This window comes from Xenopus laevis, chromosome 2S (assembly GCF_017654675.1).
Source record: "Xenopus laevis strain J_2021 chromosome 2S, Xenopus_laevis_v10.1, whole genome shotgun sequence".
In the NCBI taxonomy this organism is placed as follows: Eukaryota; Metazoa; Chordata; class Amphibia; order Anura; family Pipidae; genus Xenopus; species Xenopus laevis.
Window position 1 is genome coordinate 62498699 of NC_054374.1, and position 15650 is coordinate 62514348.

The 15650-nt window shown below is 41.5% G+C and overlaps 1 protein-coding gene across 2 annotated transcripts in view; it reads left to right on the forward strand.

Moving 5' to 3' along the window:
- LOC108710737 (WD repeat-containing protein 91) overlaps positions 1-12139 on the forward strand; it is a 39272-nt gene extending 27133 nt beyond the window's left edge. For both annotated transcript variants that reach the window (XM_041583873.1, XM_041583872.1), the window contains one exon: positions 11841-12139. In XM_041583873.1, the coding sequence (XP_041439807.1) occupies positions 11841-11963 (123 nt within the window). In that variant the 3' untranslated portion in view covers positions 11964-12139. The remainder of the gene's footprint in view (positions 1-11840) is intronic.
- Positions 12140-15650: the final 3511 nt, after the last annotated feature.

Below are 15650 nucleotides of genomic sequence, written 5' to 3' on the forward strand. Positions count from 1 at the left end.
GCCCATGGCTGTGCCTAAATACTGATACTGAGCACCCGGCACTTCCCAATCTAGAATTACCCTGACGAGCCATAATCAGAGGCGGAATTTAGGGTCGGCAGCAGAGTTAAGTACCTTGGTTGCAACTGAGAGGGGACATTCGGAGATCAAAGCGGTGATCAATGGGGTTGTGAATATCAAGCGGAGTTCAGCAAGTGCTCCCTAATTACTCCACATATTACAATGGGGATCATGGACCTTTAAAAATATCAGTACTGTGCCCCTTTCTCTATCTCTCTTCCCATAGGCATCTAAAAGCCGCCGACACAGCAAGAATAAACCTTGTATTGTATCATTTAATATGATCTTTATCTGTGCAGCCAAGAAAATCCCCACGTGCCCTCTACTTAACTGCAACTCCCTCTCCTTTATAAACTTATATCTCCGGATCTTTTAATAGCGTCAGTTGCTTTGTGGGTTTCCATCTACTAAACTGCTCTCGCTTGTATCTTTCTATGAGAAGCTCAGAGACACTGGCATTATTGCCTCCCTGTTCCCTGCTCTGCAGCCCAATTACAGAAATAGGGATTGGTAGTACTAGATAGGTACCTAATATATATAGACAAGAGGAAAGTGTTGGAAGGGTTACTGTCTGCTCTCTCTCATTTCCCTACAGAAATAGGGATTGGTAACACTAGATAGGTACCTAATATATAGAGACAAGAGGAAAGTGTTGGAAGGGTTACTGTCTGCTCTCTCTCATTTCCCTAAAGAAATAGGGATTGGTAGCACTAGATAGGTACCTAATATATAGAGACAAGAGGAAAGTGTTGGAAGGGTTACTGTCTGCTCTCTCTCATTTCCCTACAGAAATAGGGATTGGTAGCACTAGATAGGTACCTAATATATAGAGACAAGAGGAAAGTATTGGAAGGGTTACTGTCTGTTCTCTCTCATTTCCCTACAGAAATATGGATTGGTAACACTAGATAGGTACCTAATATATAGAGACAAGAGGAAAGTGTTGGAAGGGTTACTGTCTGCTCTCTCTCATTTCCCTACAGAAATAGGGATTGGTAGCACTAGATAGGTACCTAATATATAGAGACAGAGACAAGAGGAAAGTGTTGGAAGGGTTACTGTCTGCTCTGTTAATTTCCCCTAATGAGAAAGGGATTAGTAGGAATAAAAAGATGCCTGATAATTACTTTCATCTAAGCACCAAGAAATTCCAGCCCTGGATATTGATCTGATAAATATGATACAGACAGTTGTAGCCTTTAAATATTGTAGCTGTCACATAAGTCACATCACATAAGGAGACGTCAGTGAGAAGCTTTAATAAGAAGAAAGTGTAATTAGACAGCAGAGATGACATTGACCTTGGGAAGTGAGGGCGGCACATTCCGGTTTGCTTCCGGTTTGCAGGAAGGAAACCCAAATAGACAGAGAGAAGGGAAGGAAAAGATCAGGCAGAGATCTGTCTCCCTTGATGGATTACGGAGAGTCGGAGCTGCCAGGGGAGCTGCAGGGATCAGCAAGTAAGATGCCCAAAGTATTTACAGAAGCGCACGAGCCGACTTCATTATTCTTTCCAGAACATTCTCCTGCTCAGGGCCTCTCGTTTGCTCTGTTCCTTGTTAAAATGAGAAACATTAACTGATCTGAAGGTGAAACACTTGCTACATTTCTATCCACTGATTGTTATGTGAAAAGTCTCATAGGAAGGATGAAAAGGTCCCTGTCCCTTATACACGGCAATAAATATCTCTATAAACTGTCATTAACTGACAGTTTTCCTGGTATCTCTGAAACTGCCCCCCCTATCAAAACCAACAGATTAACATTGGGGTAACAGTCACCCTGCTATAGTTCCAGGGGTACCCAGGGCACAAATAAGCACTCACCCCAAATCTCCCCCTAACTGACCTTCAGACTGGGCCCCCTTAGCTCATAACAAGGTTACAGATATATAGAAACATTGGGGTAACAGTCACCCTGCTATAGTTCCAGGGGTACCCAGGGCACAAATAAGCACTCACCCCAAATCTCCCCCTAACTGACCTTCAGGCTGGGCCCCCTTAGCTCATAACAAGGTTACAGATATATAGAAACATTGGGGTGTCACCCTGCTATAGTTCCAGGGGTACTCAGGGTACAAATAAACTCTCACCCCAAATCTCCCCCTAACTGGCCTTCAGACTGGGCCCCCTTAGGTCATAACAAGGTTACAGATTTACCTTTAATAAACTCCCCTTTCATAAGACAGAGCAGAACATCCATTGGGCAGTTGGGTTCATAAATCTTCCCGGTGCCGTGTGACTGCAGTTAATTAATGTCACATATTTAGGACAGTCTATTCCATGTAACTCTCTCTTTCTCTCTCTGTACAGGACCTGAGGCAACTGAGAGTGGGAGGTGATGCCTCTCTAGTCAGACAAGGGTTAAGGTGCAAATAAGAAGGAGACTAATGACCAGTTCATGCCCCACTTGCTTGGAGCTCAGGCTACGGATGTTCTGTTAGTTTTGGAAGATGCACATTCAGCGGCTCTCACGTCAGCTTTGCTGGAGATCTGGGAACATTTATCTTCTCTTTGTCTCAGTATTAGAGCGTCAGCGACCAACGACATGAGCAGAAAATTACCTGGTAGTGTGGCTATGGGCTGATCCACTAAGTGGCCATGTAGGTAAATGAAGTAAATAAAGTAGTGGAGGCACAAAATACAGCAAATCACTAGCCATAAGTAGGTTAATAAGGGGCAGGCAGTAACCCTTCCAACACTTTCCTCTTGTCTCTGGAGCTGGGGAAGTTACAAGGTTGATCTCAATTTAAAGCAGAACGAAACCTTAAATCACAAGGATGGGACTTAGGCTCCTGCCCCTCACAAGTGATTAAAAACTCTTTCCTTCTGCCTTTATGTACAGTGGGTCCCACCATATAGAAATATAAAGCCGCTCCTTCCCATATACAGCCCAGTGGTGGGGGAGGGGGGGCTGCGGCCGTCACACACGTTTCTCACTAATTACAGATAAATCTCTGGTTTTGCTCAGCCATGAACTGGAAATGAGACTTTTTTGCTGATTTCAACAAATCTTACTCCGTGAATCGGCAATGAGGGAGAATTATATTCAGTTTCTCTAATGACCGGTCACTATCACTGAGATACTGCCTGGATTGTCCATTCTTACCTGAGAGGCTCCTTTTAAATAGGGCATTGACAAAGGGCATTGACCCCATCTGACTCTTCATGAATATGGCCAACCAGATGTTGTTGAGTTACAACTCCCAACAGCAGAAAGATGGTGCTGCTGATATCTCAGCCTTCTGTATTAAAAAGAGGGGACTGTTCCTGCTGAATTGTGCTTAGTACAGGGAATACCTATGCTGCCATAGTTTTATGGGATCTCTCTGTACAGACTATGAGCAAATTTAGGGGCTGTTCCTGCTGAATTGTGCTTAGTACAGGGAATACCTATGCTGCCATAGTTTTATAGGATCTCTCTGTACAGACTATGAGCAAATTTAGGGGCTGTTCCTGCTGAATTGTGCTTAGTACAGGGGAATACCTATGCTGCAATAGTTTTATGGGATCTCTCTGTACAGACTATGAACAAACTTAGGGGACTGTTCCTGCTGAATTGTGCTTAGTACAGGGAATACCTATGCTGCCATAGTTTTGTGTGATCTCTCTGTACATTTACCCCTGTTCTTTGTAGAATGATTGGTATCTTTAAATACCTAAGGCCCTTGAAATCTATAACCCAACAGCTCCCCTCATATCCTGGTTCTCACTGTAATGAAATTCATCTCAACACAGAGACCCTGGAGCTGCATTCAGCGAGTGCCCCTCCAACCAGCAGACATATAATAAACTGCCGTCAGCCCCAGCCTCCGTGTAATGGCACTTTTATTCCTTAAAGGGGTGGTCCACCTTTCAAGTTAACCATGTGTATGTTATAGAATGGATAATTATAAACAACTTTTCAATTGGTCTTCATTGTTTTTTTGAAATATTATTTTTTAAATAATTTGTCTACTTCTAACTTCTCCGGCTTTCAAATGGGGGTCACTTACCCCCATCTAAAAAAACGAATGCTCTATAAGGCTACAAAAGTACTGCTATTCTAGAAATGGTTTATTTTATATACTGTACCTACCCAGAGGTGCCACAGAATTGATATCAATAATGATCAAGTTTCCCCCAGCGGCTCCCCATCTTGGATCGTTGGGCATCTTCTGTGAGTCAGTGGCACTACACATGCTCAGTTGTTCCTGGGCTGCTGCTGAGAAGCTGAGCCTTGAATTGGGGCTTTTATACTGTGTATTTACTGTATATAGTGAGTGGGTCCTTAAGTTACTAGGGGCATCTACTTGTCCTTTAAAAATGTCTGCTGCTGTTGTGCCTCTATAACCCAAAAATCAATGTAGCCTGATGAGAGAATTAAGTACCGAGCTATGGAAAAGCCACAATCCCCTATCCAACTGGAACGCAGGCTGATGATTGGTTAAGGCTGTACGCATACTTGGAAACAGAGCGACAACAGCGTAAGTAGAATAATAAAAGGATAATATATACCGTAGCAAGCATTTATGTACTACATCCTTTTATAGGGCTCTATTGGAGAAGTTTTATCAGTAATTTCTGTGCCTTATTCTGCGGTTCCTGCTTGAGTCACTTCTTTGCTGTAACACAATAAGTAGAAAAGCAGAAAGCTCTTTGCACTTCTACCAGGGACTTTATTACTTGTCAGGATCATGGATTTTTCAATGAAACCGAAGCCGTTACCCAAATGTACCAGGAGCTGCTGTCGTGGGAGATTCTCACTGAAATAACAGGTCACTATCAGGGAGTCTATAAGAATGATATACAGATTCATTTCAAACGGAACTCTGCCCAAAACTGTTTTAAAATGACTGTTAATGTTCTCTACCCAACTGGTTCCAACTCCTGACAGAACCAGAGAGAAAGGGACAGACAAATGCTGCTTTCCAGAACAATGACAGTTACACAGAACTATAAACCCAGTGAGAATGAGGAATGAATGGATATTGGGAAGTTGTATCAGGAGTCAGAAGCAGCAGTGCAGAGAAAGGGACAGACACAATGACAGTTACACAGAACTATAAACCCAGTGAGAATGAGGAATGAATGGATATTGGGAAGTTGTATCAGGAGTCAGAGGCAGCAGTGCAGAGAAGAGAAAGGGACGACACAATGACAGTTACACAGAACTATAAACCCAGTGAGAATGAGGAATGAATGGATATTGGGAAGTTGTATCAGGAGTCAGAGGCAGCAGTGCAGAGAAAGGGACTGGATGAAATGAATGGATATTGGGAAGTTGCTGATAATACTTCATTAGGCAAATTATTGGGTGGAGTTTTGCTTTACTGCATGCTGCAAGGTGTAGATCAGCAACATTAGGGATGAAGATCCCCCTGTACCTGCTCTGTCTGCCCCGACCCTTATAGGCAATTACATTGGCACAACACGACTCAAAGTAGATACAAGGGATTATAGTCTCATTGTCACAGATAAAGGCACAAGGTCGCCATCAGGGGGGCGCAGGGGGTACTGCAGTTATAGGGTCCTAATATGTGACTATGAAGATTTTCATTTATCCAGGTCATGGTATATCTAATATAAGTAATTAGAAAACAACTGGACTTGCTGAGTAATTATTGAAGACGTTTCACTACTCATCCGAGCAGCTTCTTCTGTTCAACTTGAAGAAACAAGTCCAGTTGTTTTATAATTACTTATATTAGGTCCTAAGATGTAGATGTGCTTTTTGGGGGTCATGAAAGTGGGCAGGGTTTGGGCATAATTGGGAAGTGCCTCTTTTTTCCCATTAGCATCCTATTTTATTTATTGGCAGGACCCACCACCCATTGGATAATAATCGGGGTCCCCTGGTGGGGAAAGTCCAGCTAACTTAGTAGTATTGGACCACATGATTACTGATGGTGGCCCTGGGCCAAGGCTTGAGCAGAGATGTGTCAGTATGACTTTAATGGGGTTGTTCACCTTGAAACATCTAGTTGTTTTCAGATAAATCACCAGAAATAACGACTTTTTCCAATGACTTTCTTATTTCTACGTGTCACCGTTTTTCTAATATTGAACTGTAAAGTGTCTCTTTTCACCTTCTAAAGCAGCTCTGGGAGGGGGGGTCGCCGACTCCCTAAACTGTTCTGAATTGATACATTTAGTTGATACATTTCTTATCTCTGTCCCTGCTGAGCAGAGTCTCTGGGTTTCATTACAGGCAGCTGTTAGAATTGATACAATAGTTGCTGATACTCCAGAGATGCTGCTGAGAAATGGATCTACTAATTGTTGCAACATTCAACACGAACATTCAACTTTACAATTAGATTTTAGAAAAACAGTAAAAAAATAAACAATGAAAAGTATTTGAAAAAAGTCTTTATTTCTGGGGAACAATCTGAAAACAACCGAACTAAAAAAAGTGTTTGGAAGGTGAACAACCCCTTTAAGAGAACTCTGGCATTCATTTTTTTCATCATGGCAGGTATGGGATCTGTTATCCAGAATGTGCAGGACCTTGTTTTCCAGATAACAGATCTTTCTGTAATTTGGATCTTCATACCTTAAGTCTACTAGAAAATCATTAAACATTAAATAAACCCAATAGGCTGGTTTTGCCTCCAATAAGGATTAATTATATCTTAGTTGGGATCAAGTACAAGCTACTGTTTTATTATTACACCGCAAAAGGAAATCATTTTTAAACAATTGTATTATTTGGATAAAATGGAGTCTACTGTATGTGAGAAGGCCATCGGAGCTTTCTGGATATCGGATCCCATACCTGTATTAAATGTACCCCCTGTCTCCCTATGTCCATTACTTGTCTATATTGGTCAGTGATGCAGCTTCTAATAGTGTTGTCTAAGGAGAGACGAGGATTATGGGTCACTATTGGGGGTTTGCTTTACTCCTTAGTTGTGATGTTACTCATCAGTCGTCGCTGGGAGTTTTTGCAATCCTGTAGTTATGTGTGGGCCAGCCCGAAACCCACGGCACCCTCAGGTTGGACAGGATTGGCCCCTCTGCTGCTGCACAAAATCTTCAGCTCATGGGCAGGTCTGGGTTGAGCTCTTCTCCTGCTCTCCCCGCCCATGACCTGGCACTGCTGGCACCTAAATTTATAGACTCACTCCGCCCCTTTTGTGATGTCACGGTGGGTCAGGTCTATAAGTAGAGGGGGAATGGTGGGCTGGGTGTGGGTTGGAAGGGGCGGATTAGGGTAGAGAGTTTCTCCGGATGGTGGAGGCAAGAGATTTGTTTTAGAACATGCAACTGGGTAGGTTGATGAAGCCATGTTCCTATTGAAATCTTTTACATGTCTGTATTATAATACAACTCCAATCTCATTCCCGTATACCCCCACATGCTCAGCCCTTCCTTTATATTATATATATATATATATATATATATATATATATATATATATATATATATATATATATATTGTACACATGGAAGATTCCATTATAAACCAACATCGTTTCCCTTGTTCATGTCGGGCTCATTCAGCCGAAGGAAACACAATTTCCTGTAAACAAAATCCCATTAATGGCAGAATAATTCACAATAAACAGAAGAATTTAATCCACATCAACTGACTTGAACCCGGGGGATCCTCATCTATCAGCCATTAGGGGCCGATATATATACAGAACTCCCACCCTGATAACTACATACAATGAAAATACAGAATGAAGGAAGGCAGAGAGGATTGTTTCGAGAGTTCCGATGTGAGTGTGATCAGAAATGAATGTTGTGTCGGGGGAAATAGAGCAACAATCTCTAATGGGTTTCTTAAAGGGAGGGGGGAACAATAGCCTTTAATAACTCCGGGAAATGAAATGCAAATCTATCTCTAGGTTTAAAATCATTTTATACTGAAATCTCTTTGTCATACTGCTGAATAATTCCAGTCATTATGGATATCATTAGCAATGCCAGAAGAAAAAATACATAACTGCAAATAACTTTCATTTATAAAGTGGAACTAAAGCCCCCCCCATAGGAATTGTATTGGATGGAACATTCCTCATTCTGTATGTGCCCCTCACCTTCCCCTCTGTCTGGCACCAGTTAAATGTTGTATAATATAACAAGACATTTGGCCACTGACTGTAAGTTACTGGGTTCCCATGTGACTGATAATAAAATCTTGCCAGGAGAAGCACACAAATTATTCCATTACCCTTTTGCACCTCTGAAATCCTTTCTCCGTCCCCCCCTTGCTATCAGCAGACGCCTCTCGTCTCCCCCAACTCTCAGCCGCTATGTTCTATACATATGTAGGGCCACGAGGCCTAACCTTTCCCAATGAAGAATTCTAACCCATGTTCAATTATGGATGAGGCGGTGCAGTGTCAGGCAGCTACGGGGAGACTTTTCTGCGAGTCGCTTTAATTATATTCCGGTGTCACAAATCCCGACCCGAGAGCGAAATTGCTCTTAAGGGCCCATCTGTGATATTGCACGTCAGCCATGGAAACATGAGATTCACTTTATCACCCCCCCCCCCCTTGTATTTCACTCTTCCACTGCACTTGGTATCCAGGGGGTGCCCATAACTATTAGTCCATGAGATTCCACAATCCCCCCGTTGGGGAAAATAAAACAATAAGTCATTCAGTCACATCCATTGCTACATCTTTCCAGCAGCCAGAACTGGGCCAAGGAGCTTTGACATCCATGGCAAGGGTGCAGAGATTAAGAGAAAGGCCCAGGCCTAGGGAAAGTTCAGAGGGGAGGTAGGCTACTCAAATAATGGTCATTCAACTATTTATTTGTGAGCCATGGCTAGTGTATACATCTATGTCTGCCATGTTAGATTCCCAGAGCCTTCTGGTGGGCACCATTAGAACGTTTGTGATGATATCTGGACTTCCCATTGCTGGGAGGATTAGGACACCACTTGAGGTAGGTATGACCTTAGTCCTACACACATAGCTCTCACTTGGCCTTGGCCAGAGAACTGCTCATGGCTCAAGTTGAGTTTTGAAGAGCTTTGGCCAATGAACAAATGGTTGCCATCTTGGATTTTTAAGAATCCGACTGTTGACCATCATCATAATGTCTGCAAATACATCTGGGCCTCCCAATTGCAAATGGGTTAGAACACCAGTTGAGATGCTCCCACTTGGCTATGGCACAGAGAACCTTTCATGCCTCATGTTGAGGTCGAACAGCTGTTGGAGCCTAATATATACACACGGCTACCATATTGGATTCCTAGAACTTGACTTGGTCCATGATGATGCGAGGTCCTCCCATTACTGAAGCGATTAGGATGTTAACATGGACATGAATGGATGTTCTCCCAACACACATAGCTTCCCCTTATCCTCATCACATTTTTCCATATTTATAATTTCCATGTTAAAGTGAACCCGCTCATAAGTGATGCCCTTCATTTCATTAGTTTAAAATAATATTTTCTTTTTTTTTTAATCAGTCTTTTTTTTTTTTTGAAATCCCAGGCTGCATTCATCATCCTATTGATTAAATGACCTTCCGCTGGGAATACACTGCATTTCTCACATGTCACGAAATCCTATCTCAGCCGAATGATAAATCACTTTAGGGGTCATGCTCAAAAGTTCCATTTGTCTGATTGACAAAAAAAATTCTCCCGCTTTTCATTGCCAAATTGGCTTGCTAGGCCCCACCCTGACATTCTCCTGCTGAAGATAAATTACATAGTTTTATGGGATCTCTCTGTACAGACTATGAGCAAACTTAGGGGACTGTTCCTGCTGAATTGTGCTTAGTACAGGGAATACCTATGCTGCCATAGTTTTATGGGATCTGTCTGTACAGACTATGAGCAAACTTAGGGGACTGTTCCTGCTGAATTGTGCTTAGTACAGGGAATACATATGCTGCCATAGTTTTATGGGATCTCTCTGTACAGACTATGAACAAACTTAGGGACTGTTCCTGCTGAATTGTGCTTAGTACAGGGAATACCTATGCTGCCATAGTTTTATTGGATCTCTCTGTACAGACTATGAACAAACTTAGGGACTGTTCCTGCTGAATTGTGCTTAGTACAGGGAATACCTATGCTGCCATAGTTTTATTGGATCTCTCAGTACAGACTATGAGCAAACTTAGGGACTGTTCCTGCTGAATTGTGCTTAGTACAGGGAATACCTATGCTGCCATAGTTTTATGAGATCTCTCTGTACATTTATATTTATGGATATGGGAGTAATACTGCTGAAGCATTTCCTACAACAGAACAACACTGTCTGGATGTCCAATAAAATCTTTCTCCAAGTAGTACAAAAACTCCAAATTCAACAGAATAAAAATGGACATTTAAAAACAAATCGGTAATAAAAGGAAATTTATTATTCATTATGCTGCCACCTTCTCTTTACAAACATTGATACATTATTCGCTGACACCAACCTGGACCCTTCAATGCAGAAATAAGAAGCATCTCGCTTTTCTTTTGGTGCTTATTAATAATTCAGTGGGCAGAAAACATCTGCAAGGAGCATCATTCTTTTTGTTTGTTTTTTTGCTGGACTCACAGACGCAATTCCACGCTGTGGATCTCATTCATGATTAATGATGCTCTTTTTCCCTCTTTTATCACCTGTCGTCACACTGAGACGTGTAATAAATCCTCCTTTGTGCAACGTCAGTGTAACTGTAGGATAGACACATACGGACTTCAAAAAGGTCTAGTGTGCAACAGCATTGGGCAAGTGAAGCAATCAGGGGCTGAAGGGTAACTTTCTGTATATATGGGCAAACAAAATGCTTTCTCCATTGCAAATTTGCTCCCATATATATATATATATATATATATATATAAAACATTAAGGAAACAGTCACCCTGTTATAGTTCCAGGGGTACCCAGGGTACAAATAAACACTCACCCCAAATCTCCATCCAACTGGCCTTCAGGCTGGGCCCCCTTAGCTCATAACAAGGTTACAGATATATAGAAACATTGGGGTAACATTCACCCTGCTATAGTTCCAGGGGTACCCAGGGTACATATAAACACTCACCCCAAATTTCCCCCTAACTGACCTTCAGACTGGGCCCCCTAAGCTCATAACAAGGTTACAGATATATAGAAACATTGGGGTGTCACCCTGCTATAGTTCCAGGGGTACCCCAGGGTACAAATAAGCACTCACCCCAAATCTCCCCCTAACTGACCTTCAGACTGGGCCCCTAAGCTCATAACAAGGTTACAGATATATAGAAACATTGGGGTGTCACCCTGCTATAGTTCCAGGGGTACCCAAGGTACAAATAAGCACTCACCCCAAATCTCCCCCTAACTGACCTTCAGACTGGGCCCCCTTAGCTCATAACAAGGTTACAGATATATAGAAACATTGGGGTAACAGTCACCCTGCTATAGTTCCAGGGGTACCCAGGGTACAAATAAGCACTCACCCCAAATCTCCCCCTAACTGACCTTCAGGCTGGGCCCCCTTAGCTCATAACAAGGTTACAGATATATAGAAACATTGGGGTGTCACCCTGCTATAGGTCCAGGGGTACCCAGGGCACAAATAAGCTCTCACCCCAAATCTCCCCCTAACTGGCCTTCAGGCTGGACCCCCTTAGCTCATAACAAGGTTACGATATATAGAAACATTGGGTGGGATCTACTGCTCTACTGGAAAATTACTCTTTACCGAAGAGTAACCATGAAGCCTCTCTCTAATGCAAGAGAACACATTATTACATACCATTTATTTTTCTTTAAATCCATTGGTCATTTTTTCTCCATTATTTTCCACTCTAGAAGCAAAATTAATAAGTATTTTTGTTTCCTTCAGGTCAACACCATAGACGCCATCATCAGCCTCTATCTCAAAGGCTTAACTTGGAGGCACTTGTATCTTTTATTCAGCTCAGTAACTGAAACAAAGCCTGAACAAATGAAAAAGGAGATACTATAATCCCTCAACAGAAGAGCCACTGAAGGTATCATCTAGGCCATCTCCAACATTCCTGCCGAAGTTGTTTGGTGTTTATTCGGAATCTGTCATGTCTGACCTCCTAATAGTGAATGGCAAGCATAAAACCAACCTGTAATTGTTTCTCTACACCGTCTCACCCCACACGCTCCCTTTAATTGCCTTACACAATCAATTGGACAGGCCGATGATATGAAACTTCCAGCTGGGAGAAGTGCGGAAGGGAATCAGCGTAAGGGAGCCGGGCAAGCTTCTTCTTAGTCAGCGGCCTTTGGCTGTTCGGCTTGGATGCAATAAATACAATGATCCTGGCAATGTGGAAATGCTGTCTCCTCGATATCATAACTCCTGCTTGCAGAACCTGTCCTGAAGCACTTGTTGTCTTCAAAGCTCAGCGAATAAGATTTGGTAGAATCCTAAAGAGAAATAAGCCTGGGTGTAACCAGTGGTGAATGCTGATATTTTTGAGGACAGCGACCCAAACTGAGCTGGCAGAATCTGAAATTCAATTCTTTGCATGGTGTGTGATACAAGGGTCGCGTATCATTTCAGGTGTCCTTAAGTCATATCAGTTTTGACCTCATTCTGTAGCAACTTTTAAAACCTTGTGAATTCTCAGTGTCTGGAATCTCAGAGGTTGGGAACAGGACAGTTAGGGACGTCCTATCTAATTCATTCCTGTAGAGACTGTGGCCAATGAGGAGATACATGGAATGGGATAAAAGTAAGTAGCCCAAAACTGTATCTTCATCTTACATTGGATTCTAAGCTTGGGTATCTTCATCTTACATTGGATTCTAAGCTTGGCAAGTAGCATTTACAACCCTAGCATGGCTAGAGAAGACTCTTGATGTATTGGTAATCATGAATGGGGTAAACAGGGTAAAAAATGCAGCATTTCTGCAGGACAGTCAAAAGCCACCAATAAGGGATAGTTATATGTGGTTCCTTTTTTAAGAGACAATAGTGTATGAGAGTAAAGTAGTAATCTAGAAAACCTGGGACCTCTTCTTACCACCAAAAAAGCACCTGAAGAGGTAAGACGGCAGTTGTGAGACTCAACTTGCAATGGAGGTAGCTGGGGTATGTCACCATTGACTGAAATGATGACAAGGCTATAGGCTGAGAAGGTTCATCCTGGTCATAATATAGAGTATCTAGTAGAGTTACATCAAAAGTTAAGCCAATTCAACTGAAGACGCTGGTTGAATGAGTGGTGAAAAATTACCCAAGACCAGTAGCTTTTGACTTCAATCTACTAGATACTCTATATCATGACTAACTCAATATCACTGATATACAGCTTATAATCCTAGGTTGCCATACATACTGTAAGTTCAGCTCTCCATGAGTTGAGCCTATATGTTATTTTCACAGATGACCATCACTGGTCTTGGTGATCTCTCCATTCTGTCTCTCATAGTAAAATGATAGAATATTTGATACACCTGTATTCATTAAAAAAAAGGATATTCTCTTGAAGGTGCTCTCCAAAGGGCAACTAAAATCATTAAAGGGATACAGAATGAGTTATAAAGCAAGGCTTGATATATTGAGCTTGTTTACAGAACAGGAAAAAGGTGTATGTGAAGACATATGATTAATTTGGGCCAATACTACCAAGGTAAATACATGCTGAAGGGAACTATTTATTTTCAGAGCCACATAAGTACATATTAGTGCATATTAGTGGCTTGTGATTGCAGGAAAGGACATATAAGTGTCAAAAAATACAGCTTATCCTTTTCAGCTAAATATTAAAGCTGTGATGGCTGATACAGGAGATACATTTAAGAACCTTTAAGATAATAACGGTATAAGTTGATCCAAGACGGATAAAATGAGTTGTCTCTTACAAAAGGCTTCGGTTGGCCTTTCCCCAGTCTGAAAATAATGTTACCATAACCATAATAATGGACAAATTAAAAAACTAAACATTCAAAAGCACAAAAAACAAGCCCTGAGGAATCTTTCTCTAGCTATTGTAACCATAATATTGGGTAGCTGGGTCTTCATTGTTGTATATTCTACCAAACAACCCAACAATCTTCCCTTTTTCTCAATACTCAATCATTGAGGGTTCTTTCTCTAGCTATGGAAGCAAAATTTTGGGCAACTGGATCCTCATTTTATCTCCAAAGAACCCAACAATCTCTCATTCGCTACATTTACTGATCTTAGCTACTGTAGCCTAAATATTGAGCAACTGGGCCTTCATCTTTGTATCTTCCACCACACAACTCAATAGTTTTCACTCTCTCACACACTGAAGGCTCTTTTCTAGTTATTGTAGACAAAATATTGGACAAATAGGTCTTCATCATTGTATTTTCAACCAAAAAAACCACAATCTTCTCATTGAGGCCTCTTTCTCTAGCTATTGTAAACAACATATTGAGCAAATAGGCCTTCATCATTTTCTTTTCCCAACCCAATGTTCTTAGTCACTTTGGGCTCTTTCTTTAGCTACTATAGCCAAAAGTATATAGCCAGCACTCATTCTCCCTCACATTGCATTTGCGCTAATTTGTGTCTATAAAAATTTGGAACTTAAGTTGTTAAGATAACAAACGTGAAAATGATATTCATACAGAAAACATATTGGAAACGGTCAAACCTCCAAAACTGAAGATAAAAAACATGCACATTTTTCCCTAAAAACATTAAGTGATCCATAAAGTTCATATTGTTCTGACTCCTCACCCATCTAGTTCCTTACACCAAGGAAACATTTTCCAATAGAAAGGAAAACTCAACTTGAGAAAGTTCGTAGGAGTTTTGTAACATGCGATGGAGCTAAGGGAAAACTTTGAGTTCTCTGTGTATCTTTAAAAAGGACTGTGGTCATAATTCACCGAGACAAGCCTGATTTTATGGCCTGGTCCGGCAAGACGTGGAAGCAACTGTTCTACTGGATAAAAGTATTCATGCCTTATTTTGATCTTCCCTGGCAGACGTTCCGAGATAGAGCCTAGTCAGCGGCTAGTGGCCCTGCCCCTACGGACGGAAGGATTGAAGGATTTTACAGAATGTCTAATTAACTCACTACATGAAACTGCGTCTTTATTACATTGTGGCTGCTGAAGCCCTGCATTTCCAAAAGCCGCATTGAACTTGTGATAAAGTAAAAGTAATGACCCATATTGTACCTCTTTGGATGGGCTTTGATGCCTATGTCTAAACTCCTCCATTTATTTTTCTGCACTCTAGGTTTCCACACTGAAGTATAAAGCATGGCAGGGAGATAGTGTACTGCTTAGAATAATCAGGAGATAATAATATAATATATAAAATGTGGAATACGAGTATGAAGTTATGATCATACAAGGCATCAATGTATGACGTTCTTCACTTTACCCTAGAGCAGTGATCCCCAACCAGTGGTTTGTGAGTAACGTGTTGCTCTCCAACCCCTTGGATGTTGCTCCCAGTGGCCTCCAAGCAGGTACTTGTTTTTTTAATTCTTGCCTTAAAGACAAGGTTTAGTTGCATAAAAATAATGTCTACTGCCAAACAGAGCCTCCTGTTGGCTTCATGTCCACATAGGAGCTGCCAATACCCAAATCACAGCCATTATGTGGCACACAAGGCACTTTTTGCATACTTATGCAGCTCTCCAACATTATTTTACACTTAAATGTGGCTCACTTGTAAAAAAAAGGTTAGGGA